The following is a 27,893-nucleotide window of genomic DNA, read 5'->3' as shown; positions in this document are numbered from 1 at the left end:
CAAAAAAATTCAAAAACTAAAACTAACTTTAGAACTAACTTGTTAAAGAGATGACTGAGCTTGTTTCCGGGATGCCAACTCCTCGATTCTTGGTCGAATCGTCGAGAGTTCGAGAATGAGAGCTAATTCTAGGTTCAAGCAATTTTTATACTTTGTTTTTACTGATATTAATGCAGAGAAACTCTGTTCACACAAACATGTTGATGGAAATGGAAGAAGTTGTGAAATAGCACTGTCACTAATTTTGTTGTACTCTTTTTGAGCATGAATACAAAAGTCACAGCTTGATAAGTTATGGATTTTCATTTGCAGTGAACTATCAAGATACATTTGCAGCAGGCCAGCAGAAGCAGATTTCGTACTCCCAGAAACGTCTTCGCGTAACCCCAGTGGTGCGCGTACCACCGATTGAATAACACTGTTTTAGGTGATCCATCATATTTCTTTATTTTTAATAACTTTGGTGAAGGATTATCAACTGACGAAATTTTTGTAAGATTCAAGTATATATTTTCAGGATTAAAATACAGTTGTTCTTCATCTGTTTCCAGGAAAATGAGCAGCTGCTGGTATTTCTTTTAATTGGGTACCCTGTTTTGCTGATAAGATAAATCATGAATTAGCATAAACAAGAGTGAATAACAACCAATAAAGACATTTTCAACTGCTCTATCTTATGACCCAGGGTCGCACTTTCAGAATTAGAAAAATGACAGAGTGAAACACTGGAACAAAGAAGAGGGAATGGAGCAAGAGAACAATATACACAAGTACTTTCAATAGTCATGTCCACAAACCATAAAGTATATCCAGTGGCGTATTTAGGGGAGGGGCTTCCGGGCTTAAGATCTCCCGAAATCTTACTATAGTAATATATATGAAATATCTTGCAGAATTTTCACATTTTCAGGCAAAGCGCCCCCGAAAGTTAGTAAAGCCTCCGAAACAAAATGGTCAATACGCCACTATAGTATCTGTCTGTTACCACTATGCTTTTTAAGCGATAGGTTTCCTGCCTGCACATGCTCTCTTCATGTGGTTTGCTCTTAGAAGGATAACAGCATGGCAGAGCATCAATAATGATATAACTTCGATAAAAAAATATTTATTTAAATTAGTAACGTAATTTGAGGTCTTGCTTGGATTGGAAATGAGGTGAGGGACAAGGCTCTAAACCGACATAGGTATTTTCACTTTTTTTTATTAGTATTTTACACTGTAACACACTATTGATTAACTTGTACACACAGGTGGCGTATTTACGATTTTGTTTCGGGGAGGGCTTTGCTAACTTTCCGGGGGGGGGGGGGGCTTTGCCTGAAAATGTGATAATTCTGCAAGATATTTCATATACTTTAAGAAAAAATATTTCGGGGGGCTTAAGCCCGGAAGTCCCCCCTCTAAATACGTCACTGTGTACACATATATCAAAACTCTTCTGCCTGACTCCCTAATTACGCCAAGAAAGATAAAAGAGAGAGAGAGAGAGAGAGAGAGAGAATACAGTCGGTGAACCGAAATCGCAAGTTCCCGGCATGCAAATTTGAGTTGAAACAACCGAGCCGAGCCTACCCTTGACCGAGCTTCGCCAAACTATAGCCATCTTTATTCTTTAGACTTTACAGTAGTTTCCCACTAGATTTCGTTTAAATCCGGACAGTAGTTATTGTGAAATAGAATATCGAACACAAAACCTTGTTCTTAGTCAATATATATTCTATATAGTAGTCCCATATATAAAATATGATGTAGAAATATGAACAGACTAATTAATGAGGTCTATTTCATTGTTTTCTGTAGCGACACGTCAATTTACTACTTAGATGGCAGCATAAATAACAATAGATATTTCGAAAGACTTTTTTCAGTTTCAAGTAACAGGAATAAACATGAACCAGAGAAGAAAGAGCAAATTAACTTACTTGATTTGCAAATAGAACGAGTTTAAATTAAGTACAGAACCCTTCCCAAAAATATAAAATAATAGTAATAAAGGCGCATTAGCCATTTGGTAATTTCTATACGTTTTCACTATATGAATTCGATTTTAGGTAATAGTCATATCTTATTGTTCGAAACTGAATTAATTTTCGAAAACGCGATTTTAAACAACGCGAGCGTTACTTTAACATAGATTTTTATGTTTCACAAATTTAAGAATTAATTGTAGGTTTGCCCATTCTGTTTGAAGAATAACCAGAAGAGAGAAGCAGTGAATAGTACATATTTATGTCTTCTGTACTGTACTTACTAAGAAACTAACTACCGACAAAAGAAAATGTAAATACTTACTAAGAAAACTAAAATACTTATTAAAGAGAAACTTCTACGGTGTAGCTTAGTCATCTGAGTGTTTGGCTTCTGAATTTAAATGAAATAGATATATTTCTTTCCCGTTTTTCGGAAATGGGAAAGCTACCAATTTCCCAATTAGAGTAGAAACTGAGACTCTCATTTTAAGTGTAAACGCATATTAAATTATGTCTTCACTAAATTAACAGAGTCAGTGTTAATATAATTTTGCGTGATTCAGTTGTTAATTAAACCATATATCTACTGGTATTTACACTTATTTATAAGCTAATATAATTTGCACAGTAAAATCTGACCTAAACATTTATATTATTAGATATAATAAAAACCTATGTTACCGTTTCGATAATGTATCATTGTTGTCATCTGATACATTAACTAATTAATGGGCTATAAAACCCAGAGATCAAATGCTACATTCGCAAATGGATTGACTTCTTCCCTTAGGCAATCGGATACAATTTCTTTTTTGGTTTTCTATTTCTCCGAGATCAATCTTAATATCGCCCTTTTATCTGCGTCTGCGAATTCCTAATGGTCATTTCCCGGTTGAACTTCCAGTTAAAATTTTGAAATGATTCCTACTTTTTTTCATTCTTGCTACATGAGTTGCCCACCTGAACTTCCTACGTAGACTTGATGCTTCTAACAATGTTTGGTAAATGGTATAAATTATGCAATTTCTCGTTATGAAGTTTCCACCATTTACCATTTGCGACTCTCTTGGATCCAAATGTTCGCCTCAGGACTTTATGCTTAAGTACTTTCAGTCTGCTATCTTCTATCTCAAAGTAAATGACCATGTTTCGCAACCATGCAGACAACATGTATAATTACCATTTTTTAAATATTCTAAGCGTCAAATATCTGACAGAATTCGTGAAGGCGAAAGAGTTTGGACTTAATAATAACGCGAGTTCTCTGATTTTAGTCGTCATTTAATTTCTTCATGGATATGATTTTCGACTGTTAATGCTGTTCCTAGATGTTTAAGAGTGTCGACTTTGTCGAAAGTATTATTTGATATTTTAACGTAACCTTAATTTGCTGTACAGGGTGTTTGAAAAGGAACTCCCTAGTTTTAAGTATAAATTTAATTGGGAAATGAATGAAAACTTACATCGATGAGTACATATCATGAAAGAGAATTCCTTTAAGTTTTGTTTAATGTTGGTAGACTTCAACGTGGGATCCATTTGTGGCCCTGCACACGTCGAGACGATATTCCACTTCTCGCCACGTATTCACCAACATTTCAGTTGCAATTTGTAGGTGCGCAACTTAAGTCTTTTACGCACAACATCATACACAGTACCTTTAGATACTCCTAATTGTAGACTACGTCTGGCCAATGACTTCTTCGGGCTCCGAACACAAAAAACTGGATGATTTCAACAACGTCTTCAGAAGGTCTACCTGGTGATTTTGCTTTCAAAACACTACCGGTTACCTTGAAAGACTTAAGCCAATGACGGATAGTTTTTGCTGTAGGTTGTTCACCACCATACTGACATCTAAAATTACGTTGCACTGTTATAAGTGACTCAGTTTTCACAAGCCAAATAACACACTGCGCTTTCTGTTGCGGAGTACACATTGTTGCTGAGTTGCTCTGCACTGTACGCCTGCCTGGACTGAACTGAGGAAACAGAGGAAAAAAACAGCACTGGTGCCTTCTCAAGGTCAAGCAGACCTCCCAACTGCAGGGCAGCCAAACTTGGAGAGTTGATGAATCAAACACCACAAACTAGAATAGTGTATGCCACTTTGTATAGATTCTAGGACACAAGGGAAAACTAGGGAGTTCTTTTTCAAACACACTGTATTATGGTAACTGTGAATTTCCATGTATTTAGTTTTCTCTGCTTTACTTCTATTTCCCTACAGTCGTTTAATAAAACATCATAACTCCTTTGTATCGTCTTCACATTATCCTCTGTCAAAAGTGTATGCCATAACGTGGTCAGAACCATTCAGCTCTAGGCCCTGATTGATATCTTTGATTTTCCTTATACAATATTCCAGAAAAAAATTGAATAACAATGGCGACAACGCATCTCCTTGTTTGAGACCACTTTCAAGGCGAGAACTCATGAACAAGTATTTTCTTACTCAGACTATACTTAGAGATTCATTTAAACACAAATTAATTAATCTAACCAACTTTTTACGCATACTAAACTCAATAATGATGTACAATGTTTTCGTTCTATCTGAGTCGTAGGCCCTCCTGAAATAAATAAATAAATACATATTGAAGTACTATTTTCCCATTTCTTTTCGAGTATTTGACAAATAGCAAATACCAGTATGTGATGTATTTATTCTAAATCTGCACTGATGATCTCCAATAATTTCATCTGCGTACAGCGTCAGTCATGCCAATAGAATGTTTGGGAGGTTTTTATAAAACATTAACAAAAGAGAGATGCTTTCATTATTGTTACAATTAGTTCGGTCGCCATTCTTATGAATTGGAACAATTATTGATTCTTTCAACTCTAGTGACAATTCCTCCTTGATCCAGACAAGAAGAATTAGTTTGCGTATCTAATTCCACAATTTTCCCCTCTAGCTAAAATTTGCTCAACAGGTATTTCGTATACACCCGTAGACCTATGTTTCTTTAATTCCTTATAGCGATTTCTATTTATTTTCAGTTAGGCTATGGAATATGCGGTTCTACTGTATGTATCTTACCTTCTCCACGAACATTACTTTTTTTCAGCTGTTTCTTAATCAAATTGTCGAAGAAATATTTCCATCTTTTCAGAAACGGCCTACAATTTTTATCCGTAATAATTATTCCGTCCATTTTCTTTTAGTACAAGCACAAGGTTAATTGTTTTTTTTTTATTAAATTCATTGAACCCCTATCAGGCCTATATTCAGGAGGATCTAGGGGAACCGGGTCCCCCTAAAATTTTCACGGTAGGCTTTAAAAATGAATTGTAATATGATGATTAACTACAATATGGTTGGATTAGCCCCCCTAACTTCAACCGGGCCCCCCTACATTTTGGGCTGGCTACCGGCCAGGCCCTTATACGTGCCCGGAATGTTTTTACTTCCATAAGTTCAAATAATTTTAGCTTTCTAAAAATCACGTTTTTCTCTTCTCAGAGTTTTGGAGGTTTTCCACGAGATGTCAACGAAATTTAATGAAGTTATATCGTTCAGACTTTGTGTTCAATGCAGTTTGGTGTATTTTCTTTTCTCTGTTAACGTAGTGCAATAATTTATTTCTCTGCATTTCCGTTTGCTGCAATTTTTGTTTCGCTGAATTTTTCATATCCTTAATTTGAACCCAAGAATCCCCAACAATACTGGATCCTAAACCTTCTATAATCGATTATCTATGTAAAACTTCAATCTGATATTCCGTCTGGCTTTCTTTTAAACTGTGTGAAGTAAATACCTACGTTCTCAGATATTGAAAATTCTAATTTTTAACTTTTAATCTCTCGCTGTGATGCCAACACATATTGTGGGATCTTTGACAATGATTTCTTGAAATGGAATAAAAGGAATTTTTGTAAAAATTAGCAGGATTCAAGGGTTTTTTAATATATCAATTCCACTGAAACCTACAAATTGTCTATGGGCTAAGAATGGACAAATTATTCCTTAATAAACTTGAAATTAATGCTAATTATCAAAATTTATTACTATAAAATGCATGTAGTATTAAAGTGATTTGTGAATCGCAAAAGACAAGTTCGAATAACGTTAATCGTACCTTGGTATTTTAAAGGAAAGAGAAATGAAAGAAAGGGGCCGCGGTGGCTCAGTGGTAGAGCGTTCACCTCTGGTGCTAGGGGTCTCGGGTTCAAACCCTGCTCCTGCCAAGTGAACTTTGTGGTGGACAAACACCGTGTGCGTGGGTTTTCTCGCGGTTCTCCCGTTTCCTCCCACTTTCTTCATTCCAAAATTTCATTCATTATTCATCATCACCGTCTCCTTTAGCCTAACCGGCATAACTGTGGGACGTAAAACTGAAAGAAAGAACATGGTTAACCTAAGAAAATAAAACGAGAAACGCCCAACTTCCAAATAGTTCAATACGAAATGACTGAAGAATGAAATTTATCTAGTTTTATTACGTTCAGAAGAAGATTAGGGCACAAAAGAATTTTGCAAATAGACCTACTAAATTCAGAGCAAAATGTACTTATTTTCACCAACATTTTCAATTGTCTTTTTCAATTAAGGAAAAATACTTGTTCATAAACTGTTTGATAAACGTAGATGATCGGAATGTTTGAATAATTCGTTCATGTATTGAAGAAAATGACATATATACACTAATTTCTTTATTTGTGTTTTCTAAATTTAGAAGTTTTTAAAATTAGTATAGCGTGGGAAATTCAAGAGCAAAAAGGGGAATTTCTGTCTCTCGAGATGGGATTTTGTAACGTTTCAGGTTGGCATCACTGATCTCTCACCCACAATTGTTGCTATTAAGTACCTTTAGTGGTTCGTCTTAACGACAGCATATAAATTATTCTAGAGCGGATTGCAATTATCTATATATGAAAATGCGATCAATTTGATAGTGTTTTTTCATCTGGTGACCTCCAATATTTATGATGTCACGATATTTAGAACAATAATATAACACCACCGACTCACAAGAGTAATAAAAAATAAAATCTGTAATATTAACAAACTCAACATATTTAATTGCTAATGTTGTTCGTTTGGGAACGAAAAACCCTATTTCTAGTTGGTGATTTTTATTTCTTTCCCCATAACAAAAAACGTAAAATTTCCGGGCTGTAGAAATTCCCTTTCCTTGTCATGTAACTTTCTCAGCTCCCACTAAGTCCATTCCGTTTCTCTGTAACTCCTTCACTACGTATTTTAGTGTTTCTGCCCTGAAAATAAAGGCACATCAGATATGACATAATACGTCTGATGAAGATGTTGATATATTTTCGAAATTGTATCAAGATTATGTTTGCTTTTGTTAATTTAGTTTTTTTTTTATTTAAAAACGAGATGAAGTCTTTCATTTTATGTCCCACGATTATGCTGGCTAGGCTAAACAAGACGGTGATGATAAAAAACGAATGAAATTGTGGAATGAAGAAAGCGAGAAAAAACGGGAGAACCCCGAGAAACCCTAAGCACACAGTGTTTGTCCACCACAAAGTTCACATGGCAAGTGGGATTGAACCAAGGACTCCATGCACCAGACGTGAACACTCTACCAGTGAGCCCCCAGGGTCCCCATGTTTTTATTTAAGACGCCTCATCCCGGCGAAATTAAAATACCGCTAATTTTACAGTAATTATATGTTCAAATAGATAAAAGATAATTGAAATGTGGAACAAAAACGCACTAGACAATATTATTTTGCGTAAGGTACCGTTATCACAAGTCACCTATAGTGGCTTTCAGTTTTCAGACGTTTAGAAACGCGAAAATAAATGCCGATTTTGAAAATGGATCGAAATCGAAAGCAGATAAGTGAGTCGTGATAACGGTATCTCATCTAAAATGACATTGTCTAGGGCTTTCTTTTTCCACATTTTGATTATCTTTTATCTGTTTGAAGATATCACATAATTACTGTAAAATTAGCGGTATTTTAATTTCGCCGGGATGAGGCCTCTTAGGTTATAAATAGTTGCCAAGTTTAAAAGAGTTATTCTAGGATTTAAGTTAGGATTTAAGTTAGTCCTAGTTTGTGTAATATGTAATGAATTAACTCTGATGAATCCATTTTCTCTGGAAGCAACCATTTAATGAATATAGAGTAGTTTTTCACCAGTCATTCTTTCAGAACAAATGTTCCGGGGGGGGGGGACACTGGCTTCTCACCACTACAAGAACAGGCAGTTTTCACCTTATCTTTCCAATAAAGATGGACTATCAACGTATTTAATATGATACACTTGAAAAGTCCAGTCAAGGAAATTGGTGAATGATTACGAATGCAGAAGAATCACTATACTCCCTGTCCATTGGACATGTTCATAAAATGAATGAATAATGAATCCCACAGTCATCGTTATTGTTACTGAAATAGTTACCTAATGTTACACTTTTGACTTACCTCACTTTTTTAATCTGTGCATTTGTTAGGCCAATGAAGTTGAAGTTTGTGAAGTTCAAAGATAACCCAACAGCTCCTGTGCTCCCTGAATCTACATACATTTCCTCAACTCGAAGTGGTTCCAGAACAGGTAAGCCATATTTAGGATCACCTAAGAAATATACGTATTGATTAGATCATCTATTGCTTGGTGACTTGCATATTTAATCACACATTAAATTATGTAATTTTAAACTAATTTGAATAAGTGATTATACCTGTATGTAAAAGACAACAAGAAAATTGAAACGATATAATATAGTGTCAACCTGGGTTGTTACTCCTTTAAAACCTGAGTGGAATATAGCCTTAATTTAGGTAGAGCGAATTTGAGCGAACCAAGATTGATGACATTAGCCTGAGGTGCATCCTAAATTACCTTATCTTGCTAATGTTTTTAAGAACACAGCTTTAATGTGCTTTCAACATAGAGCTTGGGGTTTCTCCACCACTGTTTTGAGACGGCAAAACAGAACCGTAGGGTTAAATAAAAGAGACATTATCACAAGAGATGACGTATTCTGTTCAAAATTTAGTGTGTGAAGTGTGTGTTTGTGTAGTGAAATAACACATGTCTCCATCATGAATATGAGGCGAAAAATAGCGAAAAAAGGAATTTTTTGGTAACAAAATGTCCCTATTTTTACATTTTTGCCCCTCTGGACCGCCCTGTGCTAACGCAGAGAACTGAAAAACATCTGGTAAATACTACTCGGCGGACTGAATATTTGTGCAAAATTTCAATCTTCTAGGTGTAAAAGTAAGCCCGCCAAAAAATAATGAAAATAGGCCTAACAAAAGAAAATATACTTTTCCAAGTTATGACGTTCCCCTCCTATGTCTCGACCCAGGAAGACGTGAAGCCATACGTAACGAGTTCTACAATGCCTCTAGCTTGAAAACAAACGGACGGAAAAGCTCAAATAAGAGAGTTATAACGCAAAGTTCCAGAAAACAGCCGTATGCACAGTGGTTCAGGAAGGGCAAAAACCAGGCCAAAACCTATAATTGGTTATAACAATGTACAAAATGCTTCTAAAGTCCCAAATATGTGAGAATTGTATATTTATAGTACTAAGAATTAATTAATACGTTCACCATTCTGTTGCACTATCTTTATCTGCAGAAGAGAGTTAGTAGGAAATGTTTGTAAACACTGATAAAGTACTGCGTATTCGTATGCAATTCGTCAGTACACTCACACATACAAATCTGCACTATACTCACACATACAAGTCTATATTACACTCACAAACACAAATGAAAAACGAGAATTGATTTTGTCCACCACATCTGTAATCATTATTGTCAATGACAATATCGCCGAATGCAGATGAGATGCCTTCTTTATTTTGGCTGCTGGACGCCGCGTTGGCTCCTTCCGCTCTACGCTCCGACGTCTTCAACAGCAGCCGTCCTTCGTGTGACAAGTAACGTCTTTTCTTCCCGGTAGGCACGTGCCTAATATTCGAAAGAAAGGAATCAGAAGTAATCAGAAGCATATGAAGCATATTCTGATTCATAATAGTGCGAGAAAATTTGCGCGAATGATCTTCCCGAAATGTTTGTAAGTCTTTATTCCGTGCCTCCTGTACCTCTTCAGAGAGCTAACCTATTAGTAAAATGACATTCTGTATCACAGCTGATCCATGAACAAGTATTTTGTGGACACTGCAGGCATATAGAACCAACTGTAAACATGAACAATGAGTTTGGGTGTCTCCAGTGCATAATTCAAATGCCCTGGAATCAACGTCAAGTCCAGAGTTGATTACAGACAGTATCACCGAAAAACGTCTAATCAGTTCTTCAGAAATTCCCATTATTTGCAAAGATTGGTGTGGATCCGCAAAAAATCTCCTAGCAGTGTTCCCACCATTGCTTGTTCCACTACCTCCTGCTTTGCATCTATCAACATCAAGACCTACTTTTTCTATAAACTGCTTCTGAATCTCATGTTTCCGTAATTCCAGTGGTTCCTTCTGCTTCTTTCCAACTTCTCATGCTATAAAATCGAGTCCATATGTAATATGGAGGAGGCACTCAGAAAATCGTATGTACGCATGTAACACTAAAATCCAAAGCAAAATGTTGAAACATCTATGTCTTTTATAGAAACTCTCTTTGAATCGTTAATTTCTTTGGGAGATGTTTTCCAAATGTAGCACACTTGAGAAAATTTCTTGTCCATAAGTGCATTACACACTTTTCCATCTACCATAGTGAGAATGAGCTCGTGATCCACAGTAAATTGGGTTCCATTGACGTTCACAGTTGATGGGTGAAGATCTTCAATCTGATGTTCTATGCACTAGACTTCATGTATTTGTCACATCTTTCGTTTAATTGCAAAACCGAAATCTTATAGGGCACCAATATCTCCTTGATGACATTCGAGGATTCTGCCACACTACAATTTCCTCGCCTACAGCTAGCCGAATTGGCACGAAAGACGTTAACAGCAGGTCTACCTCAAAACATAATGTCATGTCTTGCTGAAATTTACGCTTGTATACTTGTATACAGTGTGACCTGCAGTTCCATCACAAACTCATTTAGATATTAAGATCAAGGAGTTGGCGTTCTCGCTTGGAACACAGCTGACCTTGCAGTCGTTAGCTACCAGAAGACGTTAAACTTTCTGTCCAATAAAGGCTGAAATTTAATTTCTGCACTGACATCTGAAACAATAATTCTCTCATCCGAAAAGTAACAATCTTTCTTAGACTCCAGTAATTGGTGATAACTGGGATGTATTGCGTCATTTGGCACCAAGACGTAGGTAGTTGTATTGGCTTTTGGTTAACTTAGTGTCGAGAAATAATGCAAACGCATCTTCTTTAGTGTACGGTTTGGGTGAAATACTCTGGTCCCTTGGTTAACTTCTACCCTTTCTAACTCACACATTACGTTTCTCGTGTTCATTGTTTGTATATAGTAAACTGTGGATATTACGTAACCCATACATCAAACCAGTGTCCTTGTAATGCAAACTTCAAAAATTGGGTTTTGGCAAGCTTTTTGCTCATCCTGAACCACTGTGGTATGGTACAAATTGTACCATAAGATCCTAAAAAGGAAGCAGTGGATTAGTGTTTCAAATGTTGCGATTGAATTATCCAACATAGTGCCTTGCCGATGTCATCTTGAACCTCAGTATGGTAATGGTAGACTGCTGCCCACTACCATAATATCTTTCTTCGTCTGGCTCCTACCCATAAAGGCCTCTCCGGCATGGGAAGCCCTCTGATAGTGAAGCTATCTCTGGCATAGCTCTTGGGATCATTAGAGCATGCCAGCCCCACCCCCACCCCGCCGCCGCGTCAAATTGGAGATATCAAGGGAGGTGTATATATATATATTAGGGTGTCCCTTATTTTGGGTAATTTCGTGTTGCGATACGCACCCCCCGAAAAGTATTCTATATGACCATAAACACGGATTAGTGAAATTGCAGCTCTCTACGAGAACGTTAACCCGTGCCGACTTGACGACAAAGTCATCAAATGACGTTTCCAAATTATAACATAATTTAGAATTTCTAACTGTGATAACGGAGAGACTAAAAAAGACAGAGAAACGAAACTTTGCACGAAGCAACTAGAGAAATGACGACATCTACCCGTGTATTTACGAACATCACTGGAAGAACAGTGTGGCCAACCCAAGAGAAAGTTTTCTTTTTGTGAATGGAATGACCAAAATTGAATATCATCATTGGAAGCAGCGGTGAAAAGAAAGACAAAGGAGATGGTAAACGAGGATCGGTGTTGCAAACTTGTCGAGAAATAACGTGTAATATGTTGGCGCACATAGTGAGTAAGGTACTAACGTTTTGTACACCTTAAATCAGATATTGACAAGAACTGTTTGCGTTGACTCTATGTCTAGAAGGACCCTATGAACAGTGTTGCCATCAACAGAAGAGAAAAATTGTGTTTGGAAAACACAATAACTTGGAAAAGGTCACTAGTGTTGTATGCTTAGAACCTATAATGCAAGGCGGTAGAGCATGAGGGGTAGAACCGTGGTTATATATATAGATATATCTGAAGGAAACATCCCCCCAGGAATAACCTGAAACGGCGCCCCTGGGTAGGGAAAGAGGACTTGCAATTATTATCTTAAAATGTCATATCATGGAATCTCTGAAGGCTAGAAACGTGAATTGTGGTATATAGACTTGTTATTTCACGTGCTTCAGCATTAACTTAAAAGTGAAAAAAGGGTGAACATTACAATTATTATTAGATGTATATATTTAGGAATCTCTTGAGATTAGAGACACAAAATTCCATATTTGAATTGTCCATTTAAAATAATTAGTCACGTGTTTCCTCATTTTTTGGTATTTGCTCCAGAAAGGAAGAAGAAGAAGGAAGGCGAGAATAAAACAATAATTGTTATAATTGGATGCTTATATCTCGAAATTCGTTTATTTTAGAAACATGAACATTTAATATTTGGACTTTTTATTTAAAATAATTAAAGGTGTGTTTCAGCGTTTCTTCATATTTCCCCTAAAAAGGAGGAAGAAAAGAAAGAGTAGGGGTTGTAATTTTTAGAATAAGATTTCAATATCTCTAAATCAGTTATAGATAGAAGCATGAAAACTTGTATTTAGGTTTTTAACTTAAAATAATTAAACATTTGTCGCAGTGGTTTTTAATGTTTCCCTAAGAAGGAAAGAAAAAAGGCGGCAAGAAAAGGGAGGTGACTGCAATTGTTATAATAGGATGGCCATATCTCGAATCTCCTTAAGATTGGTGATATGTTAGGGATATGAGAGCTGTGAGGCCGTAGGCCGATCGACAGCAGGGATCTGGGTGCGAAGACCCTAGATAGCTGCAGAGATGGAGTGGGTCTATGAAAACTTGACCCATGACCCACTGACTCATCACTCACCGTGAGCCACTCTGACCCACGACCGACCATGCCCACTCTGACCCACCACCACAATGAACCAATATGACCCCTGATCCACGCCCTCCTCTCCACTGATTAAAGAGTTTTCACTTGTAATATGACAAGCCTGTGAAATTATCACTAATCGAGGTTTGAATTTCTACGGTCAATCGCTCACATATCGCTCTGTTTCAATACCGGTGGAACTGATCTTTACAATATAAAATAGTAAATTGGTTGTCATGGGCCATATTACAGTGAATTCCAATTTAATTATCATATATAATAATTATTTTCTTGTTGAATTACGGATACTTCTCAGTGAGATGAGATTTGAAAGTCACAAATCAAGGTAAAGTAGGCCAGCGTAAATTGGAGGTGGGGGGAAACAGTGTAAAATTCGACTGCCTCGAAAGCCAAATATGAAGTCCTATTGCTATTATTACAATAATTACAATATCCTAAAGTGCCTGAAGTTTTTTTTTTCTCACTTAGATATACTCATGTCAGGTAAGTAAATAAAATAAAATAAATTAAAAAGGAAGAAAAATGGGGATCTTGAAATTAAAACGTATCCAAAATAGGTTGTATCATGATCATAGTATCCGATATAAAGTTGCTTCAAGTAGAGATGCAAAAAAGCCGGCTTTTTTGAATCGATGGTTTTTTTCACATAAAAAGCCGGCTTCTTTGGGAAAAAACGAGAATTTTGGAAATTTTGACTTTTTTCATTTTCATGATTTTTCTATCTAAATAGCTTTCTTATAGTATATTCTATACTTAGATAAGAATTCCATGACCTAAATGCCATATTTCGCTCTAAAATATACCATCAAGATGGATGGAGCACATGTTTTACGAATTAAAGAATGCAGTATTTGAGGGCAATTTTGGAGGCTATTTAACTTAATTTTAACTTTTGAGTTATCGATATTTTTTCTTCTCGATATCGTTTCAGTTTGTCGTCTGTTTCATTTCTAAGAGCTTAGTACTCTAGCTTCTAACGCAGAAGTTAAACTTACGTTTTTCTATATATCCGTCAAAGCGTACGTTTTTCAATATATCCGTCTAACCGTACTTCCACAATTTCTGTTATACTGTAGCTGTGCAACGATTTAGCAATAATTTTCCGGATACAACCTTGAATACTAATTTATACAAATAATCAGTAGCGGATTTAGAAACGTACTTTGGGACGGGTTTCTCTGATTGTTTCATTTTCTAAAATCTCCTAATTTTATTTGGGAGGAGCTTGAAGTTTATGAGTACAGGCATAACTAATACTGTATTTCGTTTCGTTTATATATTTAGCGATAGTCTTCCGAATACAACCTTGAAGATCATTTTATACTGAGAATCAGTGGCGGATTTAGAAAAGTATTTTGGAAGGGTTTTTTTCTTACTAATGTTTAGTTTCTCTCAACATTCGTAATTTTTATTTGACGGCACCTTAAAGTTTATGAGTAAAGGCATAACCAATAGATATGTTCGTTTGTTTTAGACATTCCGTAATTTTGGGGAACAAGCTTCAGTCCGAAAGACCGCCCCCCCTAACCCTCGCAAAACCGTCACTGCTGGTAATTAGTAATAATAACGATTTAAAAACAATAAGAAATGAAGTCAGCCAACTCACAGTACACGCACTATTTCTACTTCATAGATGGAATGAAGAAAAGTTTTGCCAGAATGGTCGAATGCTGAGTTGAATTCCGGATTCTCGATAGAAGCGCAAAAGCTCCAGTCAATCATGTTTGTTGTGCAGTTGTATTTATCTTAACTTAAATATATTCCGTAGTCCTTTTTTTTGTGTGTGTTGGTGGGGTGGGGAGAGTTCCATAATGATATGATGGGTGTGAGCCAAGAACATGGTAACTAAGAAATTTTCAATTGCTGAGTTACGCAGCATCAGATAGGCAGCAACGCATACCGCTTCGTTTAATCCCTCATGTATAGACTTATGTGAAAAATCAGCTTACCGACTTTCAAAATGGATTGTGCAGCAGAAAATTTCTAATTTCTTAAAATAGTAAAATTATGGGTTACATTGTTCTTATCTCACACTCTTCATGTTCAATCCCTCTTTTTAAAAATACAGAAAACTTTAGGACTGAATAAACCGTGATGGTGCTTATATAAAACTGTAGAATTTCAAGAATATACAAAACCAAAAGCTCTAGGTGTGCAGCCTTTAAGTGTATCATATAAATCTAAGTATTTTTCTTATGTTTTATTTTAATTTTATTTTGTTCCAAAAAGAGGGTATGGAATATTTTGAAGTAAAAATACTACATAGAATTTTGCTACTTATTTGAGTATTTTTTTAAAAGAAGTATTTACTTTTAGGGTTGGCTGGTTTACACTAGCTGTTTTTCTTCTTTTTTTAAATAAACAACTGGTTTAAACCGAAAAAAAAAATAAAAGGTACGAAAAATGCGAATCGTGTGAACTTCATGGTGACGTTTCCATACTTCAAACCATCTGCATTAGTTTTATTTCCTTTTCACCTTTTAATCAAGGTGTCCCATGTTCAATTCTCGGTCGAACCACAACCCTTCTTTCATGCGTAAACAAAGTAGCGGTTCGGATGTCACTTTAAGCGAAAGTCTTCTCCTTGATAACCTCGGTATTACGTAAGGATGTTAAGCCTGAACATACGAAACGAAACTAAATTGTATATTTCTGCATGCCTGAATGCCTGTTGTTTTATAAAGAAGCCACGGTTGCTTAAATATACTGATATAAATTGACAAAATTTATCGATTGCCTACGTAGCTTCCAACATTAGCTTGGATTGTACTTTCAATGATATGTACGCACTAAATTTGTAATTTAATACCTCAGTTTTAGCGTACTGATTATATGATATGTTGACCTTTAAATTTTACATGCAAAGCAATAACAGGATTTTTTCCGTTATTGTTTTACATTTAGAGTAATGACGAGATTTTCCCGATGGCTAGGGTGGGAGTTTCTCAATTTAAGAAATTTACTGACCGGACTTCTTTAAGCTTATGTGACCTCTTCCAGCATAACCCCGTTGTTGCATAATAACACCAAGGCGAAACAAACTTATTTCGGTCAATATGTAATGTAAATACATAAAGCAAAATATCTAAACCCCCAAAAAACTGGTTTAAACCAAAAGAGCCTAGTTTAAACTCCCCCCAAAAAACGGGTTTTTGGCATTTTCAAAAACAACCATGGCTCTTGCTAACCCTGCTTACTTTTGTATGTAGGAGGTTAAAAAAAATCTTATTATATACATTGGTTAATTCTTTGGAATTCATAATGTAAATATGTTGAGAAGTAAGACTTTTTGAAATATCTTTTCGAAATTCATGGTTTATTTTCGAGGTTTTATGTTATTATCGGCATCAACCACTAATTAAATGACTTTTTGTGTTGTAGAGAAGCGAAACAAAATCTGGTTTATCAATTTAAAGCAGAATTTTCAAAAAAGCCCAAAATATCCCAAGCAAAAAAGCGAAGCAGAAAAAACCGAGTTTTTTTTTTTCAAAAAAAGCCGGTTTTTTTTTCCGAGCCCTTGCATCTCTAGCTTCAAGTAGCCCACTGTGCACCGCTTCGTTCACCTCAGTTGTTTTATAATTGTTGTAGAGCCCTACGAAATTAGGATATTTGTGATACTGTAACATCTTTTTTTGGCAACACTGAGTAAAAAAGTTTAGTATTTTAATGTTTCGTTTTCGCATGCAGGGATGAATTCAGGGGGTAGCCCGGGGGAAATTTCCCCCGAAGAAAATTTATTCCCCCCAGGAGAAACTCCTAAAATTTCAGTTACAAAATGTAGAAGTTACTTCACCCAATTATTTGTTTTTCTTTCCGTGCACGTGCAGACGAAATCCGATCTCTCAATATACATATAAATGACGCAGACCCATTCTATATAAATATTAAACATGCAACATCTAAGATAGAATACCAAAATAGTCAATAAAACCTGTATTTCTTTTCGCTATGACCGAGTTAGGCATAACATGAAATTGTCAACTGTTGAAGAAAGGTTTATATTTTAATAGATACTATACTCTCGCCCTATATTGTATATTAGTAGGTAGCACTAGCACAGATTGAGATAGGAAAGATCTTTCGATCATTGCACATGATCTCTGATGTCAGCAGACTTCAGTTCTTGAAAATGTACAGTTCTTGCATTATTTGAAATAGAGCGCCTAAATCCCATTTCTCGCATCGGAAGTAGCAGACGTAAATGTGTTTTATGATTGTTAAAGTAAACACACCTTTAAAATTAACCAAAAATGGGCTACTTACCAATGAACCCTCCCTTGAAAAATTTAAAGATTTTTACGTTTCGGAACTGTCAGCTGGTTCCATCCTCAGTGGCAAGGTAAAAAGGATTTAAAAGGAAAGGAGATCACTATATAAATGTAAAGTACAAAAAAGATCCTGAGATGAACAGAGCAGAGTGAAAAAAAGAATGAACTGAATAAAAAAGAACGCGGTGTCTATGTTAGGCCACTATTGCCAGATCCAAAGTATGCATCAAAGGTAGGTACCCAAGTTCGATCAATGTTGCCAGTATCAAGGTTCAATGCAGGTTTGTATTTATGAATAAAGAACGATTCTTTAATTTCCCGTTGTTTTTTATCTTTATTTATCTTTATTCATCTTTATTTTTATCTTTATTCTAATCGTTCTTTATTCATAAGTACAAACCTGCATTGAACCTTGATACTGACAACATTGATCGAACTTGGGTACCTACCTTTGATGCATACTTTGGATCTGGCAATAGTGGCCTAACAAAGACACCACGTTCTTTTTTATTCAGTTCATTCTTCTTTCACTGTGCTCTGTTCATCTTAGGATCTTTTTTGTACGTTACTTTTATATAGTGGTATGTATTCCTGGTTTTACTTATTTTATCTCCTTTCCGTTTTAATTCTTTTTACCTTGCCAGTGAGGAAGGAATCAGCTGAGAGTTCCGAAATGTCAAAATCTTTTTTAAAAAATTCAAGGGAGGATTCATTGGTAAGTAGCCAATTTTTTGTTAATTTTAATATCCCCCCATGTGCCCATGTAATTATAAACACACCTTTCTTTAACTAAAAATAAGTCAGTTAAAGGTGAGATTCAGAGGGCGTCATTTAGAGGGATCAGGGAGGAACAGTTATTCCTCCTGGGTTAGAGATTTATATAGAATTTATCAATATAATAGTAGCATATAAGTGAAAGATTGCTATTCAAGGTGACGAAGGAGGGGCAAGCGGGGCGGTGGCCACGGGCACCGAAGTAAGGGGCGCACGATTCGGGAGGGGAAAAGAAAAGAAAAGAAGGAAAGAAAAAATAGTGGAATGAAACACATGTGCACATATATAAAATGAAAGGAAAAAAGTAATAAAAAGTGCTCAAAATCAAGGAAAATTAGGGTTTACTTTTTAAAATTTTCTCACGTTTCGCAGCTGGTCTGTCGACCTCACTCATATGTACGAGAGTGCCATCGTATACTCTCGTCCCAAGCGCTGATTTTCACGACACGGCACTAATCCTACTGAAGATTTCGTAAACTAAACTATTGATGTGTATGCAGTAAAGGAACCAAGGCTAATATACTTGATTTAGAATCAGAAGTGTGAGAAAAAATGATTACTTTTTGTTAAGATATTCCTATGTATGTTTTAGGACAAAAAAAATTTGAGTTGATTTAAATCTTTTTAAAAACTTCTACATTAGTAACAAACAGTAACTACTGAATATAGGAAAAATAACTAAAATAGCTTCTGTAAATAGTAGTTAAAGTTTAGTCTAAAATATTTGTGCCAGTCTTTATTTAATGTTTTAGATAAAATTAAACGATTGTTTTCTTTTTTAAATTATAATCTCGCATTGAATATTTATCAGCAATTAGTCTCAATATTAGCTAAGATGTGCATGTGAATGGAATTGTTAAATATGCTGCTTTCTTGCAAAAATACAGAAAAACAAACCCCCAAGGAGTTCGCATTCCGCCCCGGGTAAAAATGTCCGAATTCAACACTGTTCGCATGTGAATCTGAAATATGTAATAACCTGATTTACTGTTAGTCTGGTAGCACTGTCGAGTATGTTTTCCCTCCAGAATCCTCAAAGGCTGCTCCTGAGATTAATAAGCGAATAGTGGCATAGGCACTATGATCATAATATGGTGCCATGTCCTTCTTCAGTAGCATTGTACAGAGAGTAGATAATTTCTCTTTGTGCACTTATGAGAAAATTAGAGATCTACGTTAGCTGACGTTTTGAAAATTGGTTACAAAAAGCATTTGAAAAATATTGAAAGGGTTTTCGTACTCAGAGAGATATAAGACAGAAGTTATAGAATATGTTTGAGTATTTTAATAGAAGTGCCGACCCGAAAAGTAGTTTGGACCTCCTTCCGCTGAGAGTGTCAACAGACTATGGCTACAATTACAGAGATACTTCTTCAGATGGCAAGAGACAATGGTACCAATTAAATAGAAAAAGTGAACTTTAATTCGAAATCTTTGGTGTACATTATCAAGCGACAAAATACATTATTATTGCATTCTTCTGATTACGATTCCCTCATGTAAATGAAACAGTACTAGTCTAAACTTTTCGTATACAGCTATAGAAATATTTGGTAAATTACCAACATTGACATTTTGTATTAAAATAGTTTGATTTTCACTAACGGTATTAAATATGCCGCGTTGACACAGGATCTCAAGACCAATGAAATATTGCTTCAACGAAGAAGTCTAGAATGCAGGAAGAGATACTGTAAAACAATGCACTGCCCTCATTCCCTATGCTGAAGAGCAAGTGCCACCTGTTTAGTTCTTTATAAATTAAGTAGTCGAGGTGTGTACATTGATATTGTACATTTAACACAGTACCTGAAAGTCAATTCTTTACCCTTTCAGAATATATAGAAAGCATATAAACAACGTTTCCGCTTAGGACAGTTATGGAGGATGAATTTAGACTTTGACAGCATCAAAAGTAATACTATTCATCTCAGTGACCCTGGAAAGTGTTGTCTTGATATTAATGCACTCTCCCCTTCCTTTCCGAAAATGTGCTAAATAACCTAAGATGGGCTAGGGTTCCTACATGAACTAAAAATCATCCAAATCGTCAGTGGTCTAAACAGGAGCTAGCGAGCAAATACTTACATTCTTCTTCCAGTATTTCTTTAAAACATATTTAAAATTGTGTTGGTAACGTTGTAATATTGAAGTACAAATTGGTAGCATAATGCTCATTCTTTGCACGGATAGTAAGCTCATGGAAAATACAATTGGAAGATATGTAACAATTTTCTGGTTTTCAGGATATTTGCTGACGCAGCTTTGAGTTCACTGGATTTACCTAAATTTTCCAAACAATGATTCTTTCTCCAACTATTCGCTTTTATAATCAGAAAACCCTGAAACGTATATTCGCTTATTTGCAATGGGCAGCTTATGTTGAATGATGCATTTGAAAAGTCCGCGTTTAGTCTAAGTGGGAGGCACTCTCTGTAACGCAACGAATGGATGTGAAGGAACCAAGCGTATGACATCACAAATCTGTACATATCTAAAAAATATGGGTTGGTGTCAGGAGGTTAGTTAGAAGGTACGTCTTCGAAAACACATAATTCCAAGTGACGGAAGTGGTGAATGAATGTAATCACTATAGTATACGATGTTGGTTTGTAACATTTCATAATGGTGATACAACATTCAAAAATAAGCCCTACGGCCACTGTTCAACAGCATGTTTCGATTGCATATTTTCGAAATACACTGAACTCTAGCCAGAAGGCATTGTGAACGGGGTTACGCTTGGCAACAATGTAGGAAAAATGAATGACGTTTATATCGCGATCACGAGTCATGACCTACATATAGCACAAAGTAAACGCCATGTGTTGTCGGCCCTGGTAGCCGAGTGGATTCGATTCCCGGTGGGAGAGCCTTTGTGATTTTAACTGTCCTCGATCTTTCTGTGTTCGTGTCCCTGTCGCTTTAGGTAATTGGAGAAAGCAAGTAAAACTGAGTAAAGCAAGTAAAATTAGATATAAGTAGTTTAAGTAAGTTACTGGAACACGTTCGGTGAATCAGTTGACTTTTTTTAAAAAAAAAGTGGGTTAGCGCAATATACTAGTAAGGAAAATCGTTGATGGGTTCAAGTCCTGCTTTAGGAAAGTTTTTCTTACTACTTTTAAAAATTTTTTATAATACTTCTTTCGTTAAAATAAGATTAAAATAATATTGAAAAAGTGATTTAACGATTATTTTTTAAAATTTTCATTAAACTTCTTTCATTAAAATAAGTTTGCCCTTGTACTTATACAGATCCATAGCAAAAGTAATAATAATAATAATAATAATAATAATAATAATAATAATAATAATAATAATAATAATAATAATAATAATAGTAGTAGTAGGAACTGGTTAGAATGCAATTGAGCATTCGTTTCCGTGCGATGTTGCCAAACCTAATGCCTTCTGGCTAGGGCTGAGTGTATTTCGAAAATATGCGTTTCGATTAGCTCTTACGGGACACAGTGGAAGTGTACCCTCGGAAAAATGTTTGTAAAATTGCACACGAGGTAGGCATAACATACATCATATTACTGTTGTTCGGCATCATCGCGCAATTGGCAAAGGTTTACTTATTAGGACCACATGGGTTGATACAGGTCAACAAAGATTGTCGCCTAGAAGGATGCAGTTCTTTGAATGTACGAAATTATCGGAAATGTTTATTGTATCTTATTGCCAGGGCCGGATTTACCATTTTGGCGCCCCTAGACCCAATAATTTTTTCCGCCCCCTAGTCTGGTTAAAGTTACTTTCCTAAAAACCTTTATTAAAAAATTATATCAGGCCTATATGTTAATTGCTTAAACACCACTCCACGATGCAATTTATCATTGCAAGTTTTTTGAGGAATTTACTTGGTTCTGGGCTTAACAAAATACGGTAAATGTATTAACAAAAGATTGGTGAATAACTTTGGTTTTGTTCAATTTAGCCATTTCGGCAAATAAATAAAAAAAACTCTAATAAAGAATACTTTATTAGCCTGATGTTTTTAATCAATTCAAAAAATATGTTAAGTTATGGCTATTTATTTTTATTTCTAGATATTTTTTATTTTTTTCTCTCGGCCGTGTGCCCCCTGGGAGCTTGCGCCCATAGGCCCGGGCCTACCGGGCCTATTGGGAAATCCGGCCCTGCTTATTGCCACTTCTGACGAAAATCTTATCTGCTCCGGATATCATAAATAGTTAAAACAGTACTTAGACAGATCAGCACTCAGAACAGTTTCCGAAGCATCCAACCACCTGCGAAACATGTTTGTTGTTGTTGGTCTATGGTGGGGCAATCTATCATATTTTCCTCCTTTAAAGCGGAACCAGAATCGTGGAATATCATTCCTCTGAATTCCATGAAACAAACAGCGAACTTTCCAATAAGCATCCAGCAATGGTCCACAAGCATGGCGTTCTCATGTTATATTAGAATGTATTCCCGCATGTCACCTACAGGAAGGTGCAGATTATACATGAGTTTCTGTGTAAAAATTTTCCTCCCTAAGTATTTTCCTGAAGTCACTCCCACCAACAATCACCTCTTCCGGCATCGCGATAACTTCTTGACAACGACGAAGTTCCATAATGTCCGTAGAATACAACGTCCGTAGAATACAAGACTTCCTTGTATCACAAATGTAGGACATTTTTCGTTATAAAATCCAATCTGAGCAAACGCTGTGCTACTAGTGCAAGGCTAAAAGTGTTGAGTTGAGTTGATTTTAGTTTAGCGTCCCTTTCAGCAGCTAGGCTATATGAGACGTGGACCTACTGATTAACGTGGAATCCGAACCACATCAGATCCCGCCGGGAATCGAACCCGGGTCTCCCACGCCAAAGGCGCGTACGCTAACCGCTTAGCCACGAAGGAGCTCAGGCTAAAAGTGTGCAGATGTAGCTGAAGAATACTACTTTGAACAAGTAAGTAGTACATTGGCTGTTTTTATTCTTTATTTCTTTGTCTGGCCTTTGAGAACAAGACATGTTATACCTAGGTAGAGTATTTGAATTGCATTATGAATATACACTAAAGTTTACACTTCCAACCCAAGCAATTCCTTACATTGAGCATTTTAGGGACCGAAAATCATATTATAGAAATTGTCCTCCTTTCCACGTTTAGCAGAAGAATTTAGGGAAACGCTGAAACTTGTATTCTTATTATTTTAAATGAGAGTTTATGCTCTGAATTTTATCTCCTTAAATTCAGGGGCTCAAGAGACACTCCATTTTAGTGCCCCAATTTTAGCCCCTGGTCCCTTGGGATACTTATTTTAATGAAAATTAAATTATAAAACAACCTAGCTGGAGCTGTTTACTACGTTCGAAAATGTGTTTCAATTGATATGTATAAACTATGGGAAAGTAGTAACATATCAATATTTGTGAGGCTCCTTCTAGAGATAGGGTAAAGCTTACCTTGTTTTACATTTGGCAACAACTTGTTTGCCGATTTCCTGATGCATTCATCCAGATCAGGATTACTAACTGGGCACGAGTCTGTGTATTGGTTAGCTAAAAAGAAAGAAATATATTATTATATTATTTATATATTATAATTTTTAATTATATTTTTGTTATGCAACAAGGTTAGATTGTTCATTACCCATTGGTAGAAGGATGAAAAGTAAACTGAAAAGAAATTGCATGAGAGTTTGACTTGTACGTAATCGACATTTTGAAAATATATTCGTAGATTTTAGCGTGCTTTCACTCGAAGTGCAAACTATGGCTAATACAGTGAAACCTCTGAATAACGGACACCAATGGGACATGAATTTTTGTCCGCTATTGAGAGGTGTCCGTTACAGAGAGGTTACAGAAATTTAATTTCTCACAACGGTAATTGTGTGCTGTAATATACAGTTATTACATTGTGTATGAACGTAAATACGTACAATTCAATATGCAAATACTCTATTTAATACGTTTTGAGTTACTGGGAGGGATGAAGGAGAAATTCATTTCTGTTAAATAATATTATTGCTGGGGGATGTGTTAATATATTCTTATACTGTACTGCAAATATAATGCGTGCATGTTAATTTTCTTAAGTACATGTCATCACCCTATAAGCGTTTCTCCTTTATTTCAAATTCTCAGAACCTTCTCAAAAGATGGGTTAGGAAGTAACTAATAAGCTAAACTCTTTTTGTTTAGCGAAAAAGGCATACTTTTTCCTCTACAAGGGTAATAAAAATCATTAGCAAGTGTCCTCTGAGAATAATCAGTACTGTTGCGGAAGAAACATGTGTGTGTGTGTGTGCGGGCGCGTTTGTGTACTGGCGTTGTATTTTCGTTGGCGGAATGAATGGAAAGGCATATGAGAGTGCATATGTTTATTGATCCAGCCCCAATCACAAAGAATATTCTCTTAGAGAAAGTTGAAAAGGAAGCCGGGAAAACTCTAATCCAGACTTTTTCCAGTATCACAAGTAAAAGAAAAATGTTGCTTTTCAAAAAATGTACGAGAGGAAACATTGCTCGTTGAATATATAAAACAATGTTTGTTTTGTTATCTATGAAATTGTCGGGAAAGATGCAAGGCTTAGAGGCAAAATGACTAAATTTGTTAGGGAAGGGAAGATAGTTCGCATAGAATTCTTGGCCATACGACTGACTCTGCATGAAGGTATTGAAGGTTTTCTAGGATTTACACCAGAAAGCAATTTATTGCGAGCAGAAAAAAAGAATTTCAAGTTCAGCTTGAAGCTGTTCTGTTTAATGGTTCACCAGGTCTAGACTCATGGTAGATAGGCTTGTGAGGAATAATATATCCCAGGACCGAGAATAAATCCTGTCCGTTATGAAGAGGTTATTGAAACGTCTAGGGGAAAAAAGACCGTATCTGAGAGTGTCTGTAAAAGGGAGGGTTTTGTTCCATAAGAGAACATATATTTTTGCCGGGACAAAAAATCTGTCCGTATTATAGAGGTGTCCGTTACTGAGAGGTGTCCGTTAAGGGAGGTTTCACTGTACTTAATTTTCAAGAAATTCTATTGGATATTTGTAGATTTTGTAAATTGTAATGTTGCAAATAAATGTGCTAATTAAAGCACTTAAAATGTATCTTAATAGACGAATGCTTACTGCAATACATTTGGGGAAATACACCTTGAAGGACTTGAAAAGCAGAAATGGGAAAATGTTTATAGAAGGGAACAAAAAAAATGAGAACTACTAGACGGATGAATATATTTTTTTTAAACAACAATGTCAGAAAGTACTTTATTTTGTCATATTAGGAATCATGTCATCAAATAGAATTTTCAGGAGGCCGCGTTTGGCTTGGAACTTCTTCATAACTGTATTGAAGGATTGAGCAAAATAAAATAATTCTTTTCTTCTTCCAAACGTGTGGTACCAAAACATAGTAGTTATTTTTAAAAAGTTTTCAGTTTTATATCCTCACGCTTCACACGATTTTTTGAAACTTGAATCCGATGCATTTGGTGGATTCGCACACAAGTACGCAAATCAATCCTGAAAGTATAATCTGTTCCTTATCGCAGTGCTATTCAACCGGGGGGTACGCGAAGATGTTTCTGGGGGTACGTAATCCTAAAATAATTATATTTCCAACATTTATTGAATGATCATAGTCGAAGAAAATTTTGAAATTTTCCATGTTAACTTTTTCGGATGTGCAGTTTATCCCCTGTAAATAGTCTTTTGATAGGCACAATGATTGTCCTTCTATGGGTCTGTATTTGTTCCCCTTTTTTAATCAACAGAACATCTGTTTTAAGTTTAATGAGTTCATTTCGATTTAATTTCATTTAAGCAGCTTCAGGGCTACACAATTGGTTTGTCTAGGGGTTCGCGAGAAAACAGGTTGAATAGCACTGCCTTATCGCACTATCTAGAATCATGAGAGCTGTTCAGACACACCATATACACCATGATTACCACTTTTGTTATATACCACCATTGTTCTATAATGCGATCAATATATTGAACAATGTTTGACAGACTCTTTCAGTTTATCCACAGTGGAAGGTGTTTCTGGATAAAAACGGAACATTTAACTATAAATATATTAAAATCGTATCCATTGTTACAATTCTAAACTACGCTATACGTAAGTTTGGGAATTAAACTTTAAAACTACGTTCCTAGTCCCAGCAGTACCCGACCTGACATATATTTTTGAGTTGTGTTTACAAACATTACTATGGGCAAAAGTACCAACCTTATAAAGCTTAAGTTTCAACACCCTACGTTGTTTACAATTTGTTTGATAATTATCAATACTGAATGCTCTCAGTAAAATTGTGAAACATGACAACAAATCAGTCATTGTTATGGGATACATACTTTAATACAAGAAATCTCAGTGCAACCAATATCAAAGCTGAAGTAGATTCTACTCTGGGGATGTCTGTTTCTTTGTTTACAACACTAAAATGCTGGGTAGTAAAATTTAAACGAGGCCGTACGAGCTGCAATGACAAACATCGCAGTGATCGACCAAATGATGACTATGCCAAATATAGTGATGAAAATCCACAAAATAGTATTCGATGAGAATCGACTGAAAGTACGCGAGCTAGCAGACACAGTAGGCATTTCAAAAAGTGCTGTACATTGGATATTGACTGAGTGGCCCCGCGTAGCATAGTCGCTAACGCTCTCGCCTTCGGTGCGAGAGGTCCCGGGTTCGATTCCCGGTGCGGTCACTCGGTCGATAAAGTGTAACACGCTTTTTCAGACCACCCACCCTGGGTTTTCCTCATTCACACCAGGCAAATGCCGGGGTGGTACCTAACTTATAGGTCCCAGGCCGCTTCATTCCTTCCCCAATCCTTTCTTCCTTCCCTTTCCCCGGATTCTGTGCTCGCCGAGGGACGTCATCCCTCAAATCGTCAAGGGTTAAATGGCCTTAGATGCCGAAAACCCAGAAATCTAAATCCTAAATCCTACTGGATATTGACTGAAAATTTAGATATGGGAAAACTGTTAGACGATTTCTCACAAGAGAACGAACAAAACAATGTCGTGAGGAAGTTTCAGTCGAGTGTTTAGAAATGTTTCGGAGCAATACAACCAAACAGGTCGAATACGTCCCATGAATGAAAACAGTTCCAATAGGTCCCATCAATGAAAACAGGTCCAATGAATAAGTTTTTCGCTCCATATTCATCACCACACTATTATCTTACCTGCACCTTGCATCTTTGATTCATCTATCTAATTACGATTTGTATTAGCCCAGTACCGAGCAATCCTACGGTAAAGCGTTCTTTTTTGTTTTTTAATCTGCAACGGTTTTGAGGTTGTGAATGGATTTGGGGTAGATTATGTTATCAAATAGACTTAAATTTTATTATGTGTGGAACATTATATAGACGGGAACCGATTGTCTCTTTACTTTTTTCCTAGGACAGGACAGGGTGCTAACTTGAGAGGAAAGAATCGAAATTTTCCTTTTGGCTGGAGGACGCAGTTCAGCAATAACAACCGTCTTCAAAGAGCGACATCCTAATCTCGAGCCGGTGACAGAC

General features: G+C 36.1%; 1 protein-coding gene across 1 annotated transcript in view; it reads right to left on the bottom strand.

Moving 5' to 3' along the window:
* LOC145691978 (protein takeout-like) overlaps window positions 1-27,893 on the bottom strand; it is a 55,043-nt gene that overhangs the window by 12,081 nt on the left and 15,069 nt on the right. Inside the window, exons 2-3 of the mRNA XM_081767276.1 lie at window positions 23,809-23,904; window positions 8,376-8,526 (exon numbers count right to left, since the gene is read on the bottom strand). Of these exons, the coding sequence (XP_081623402.1) occupies window positions 8,376-8,526; window positions 23,809-23,904 (247 nt within the window). The remainder of the gene's footprint in view (window positions 1-8,375; window positions 8,527-23,808; window positions 23,905-27,893) is intronic.

Source organism: Thermobia domestica, chromosome 8, assembly GCF_964235325.1.
Source record: "Thermobia domestica chromosome 8, izTheDome1.hap1.1, whole genome shotgun sequence".
In the NCBI taxonomy this organism is placed as follows: domain Eukaryota; kingdom Metazoa; phylum Arthropoda; class Insecta; order Zygentoma; family Lepismatidae; genus Thermobia; species Thermobia domestica.
The sequence above is the reverse complement of the archived record's forward strand: the minus strand, read 5'-3'. Positions and strand labels throughout refer to the sequence as shown.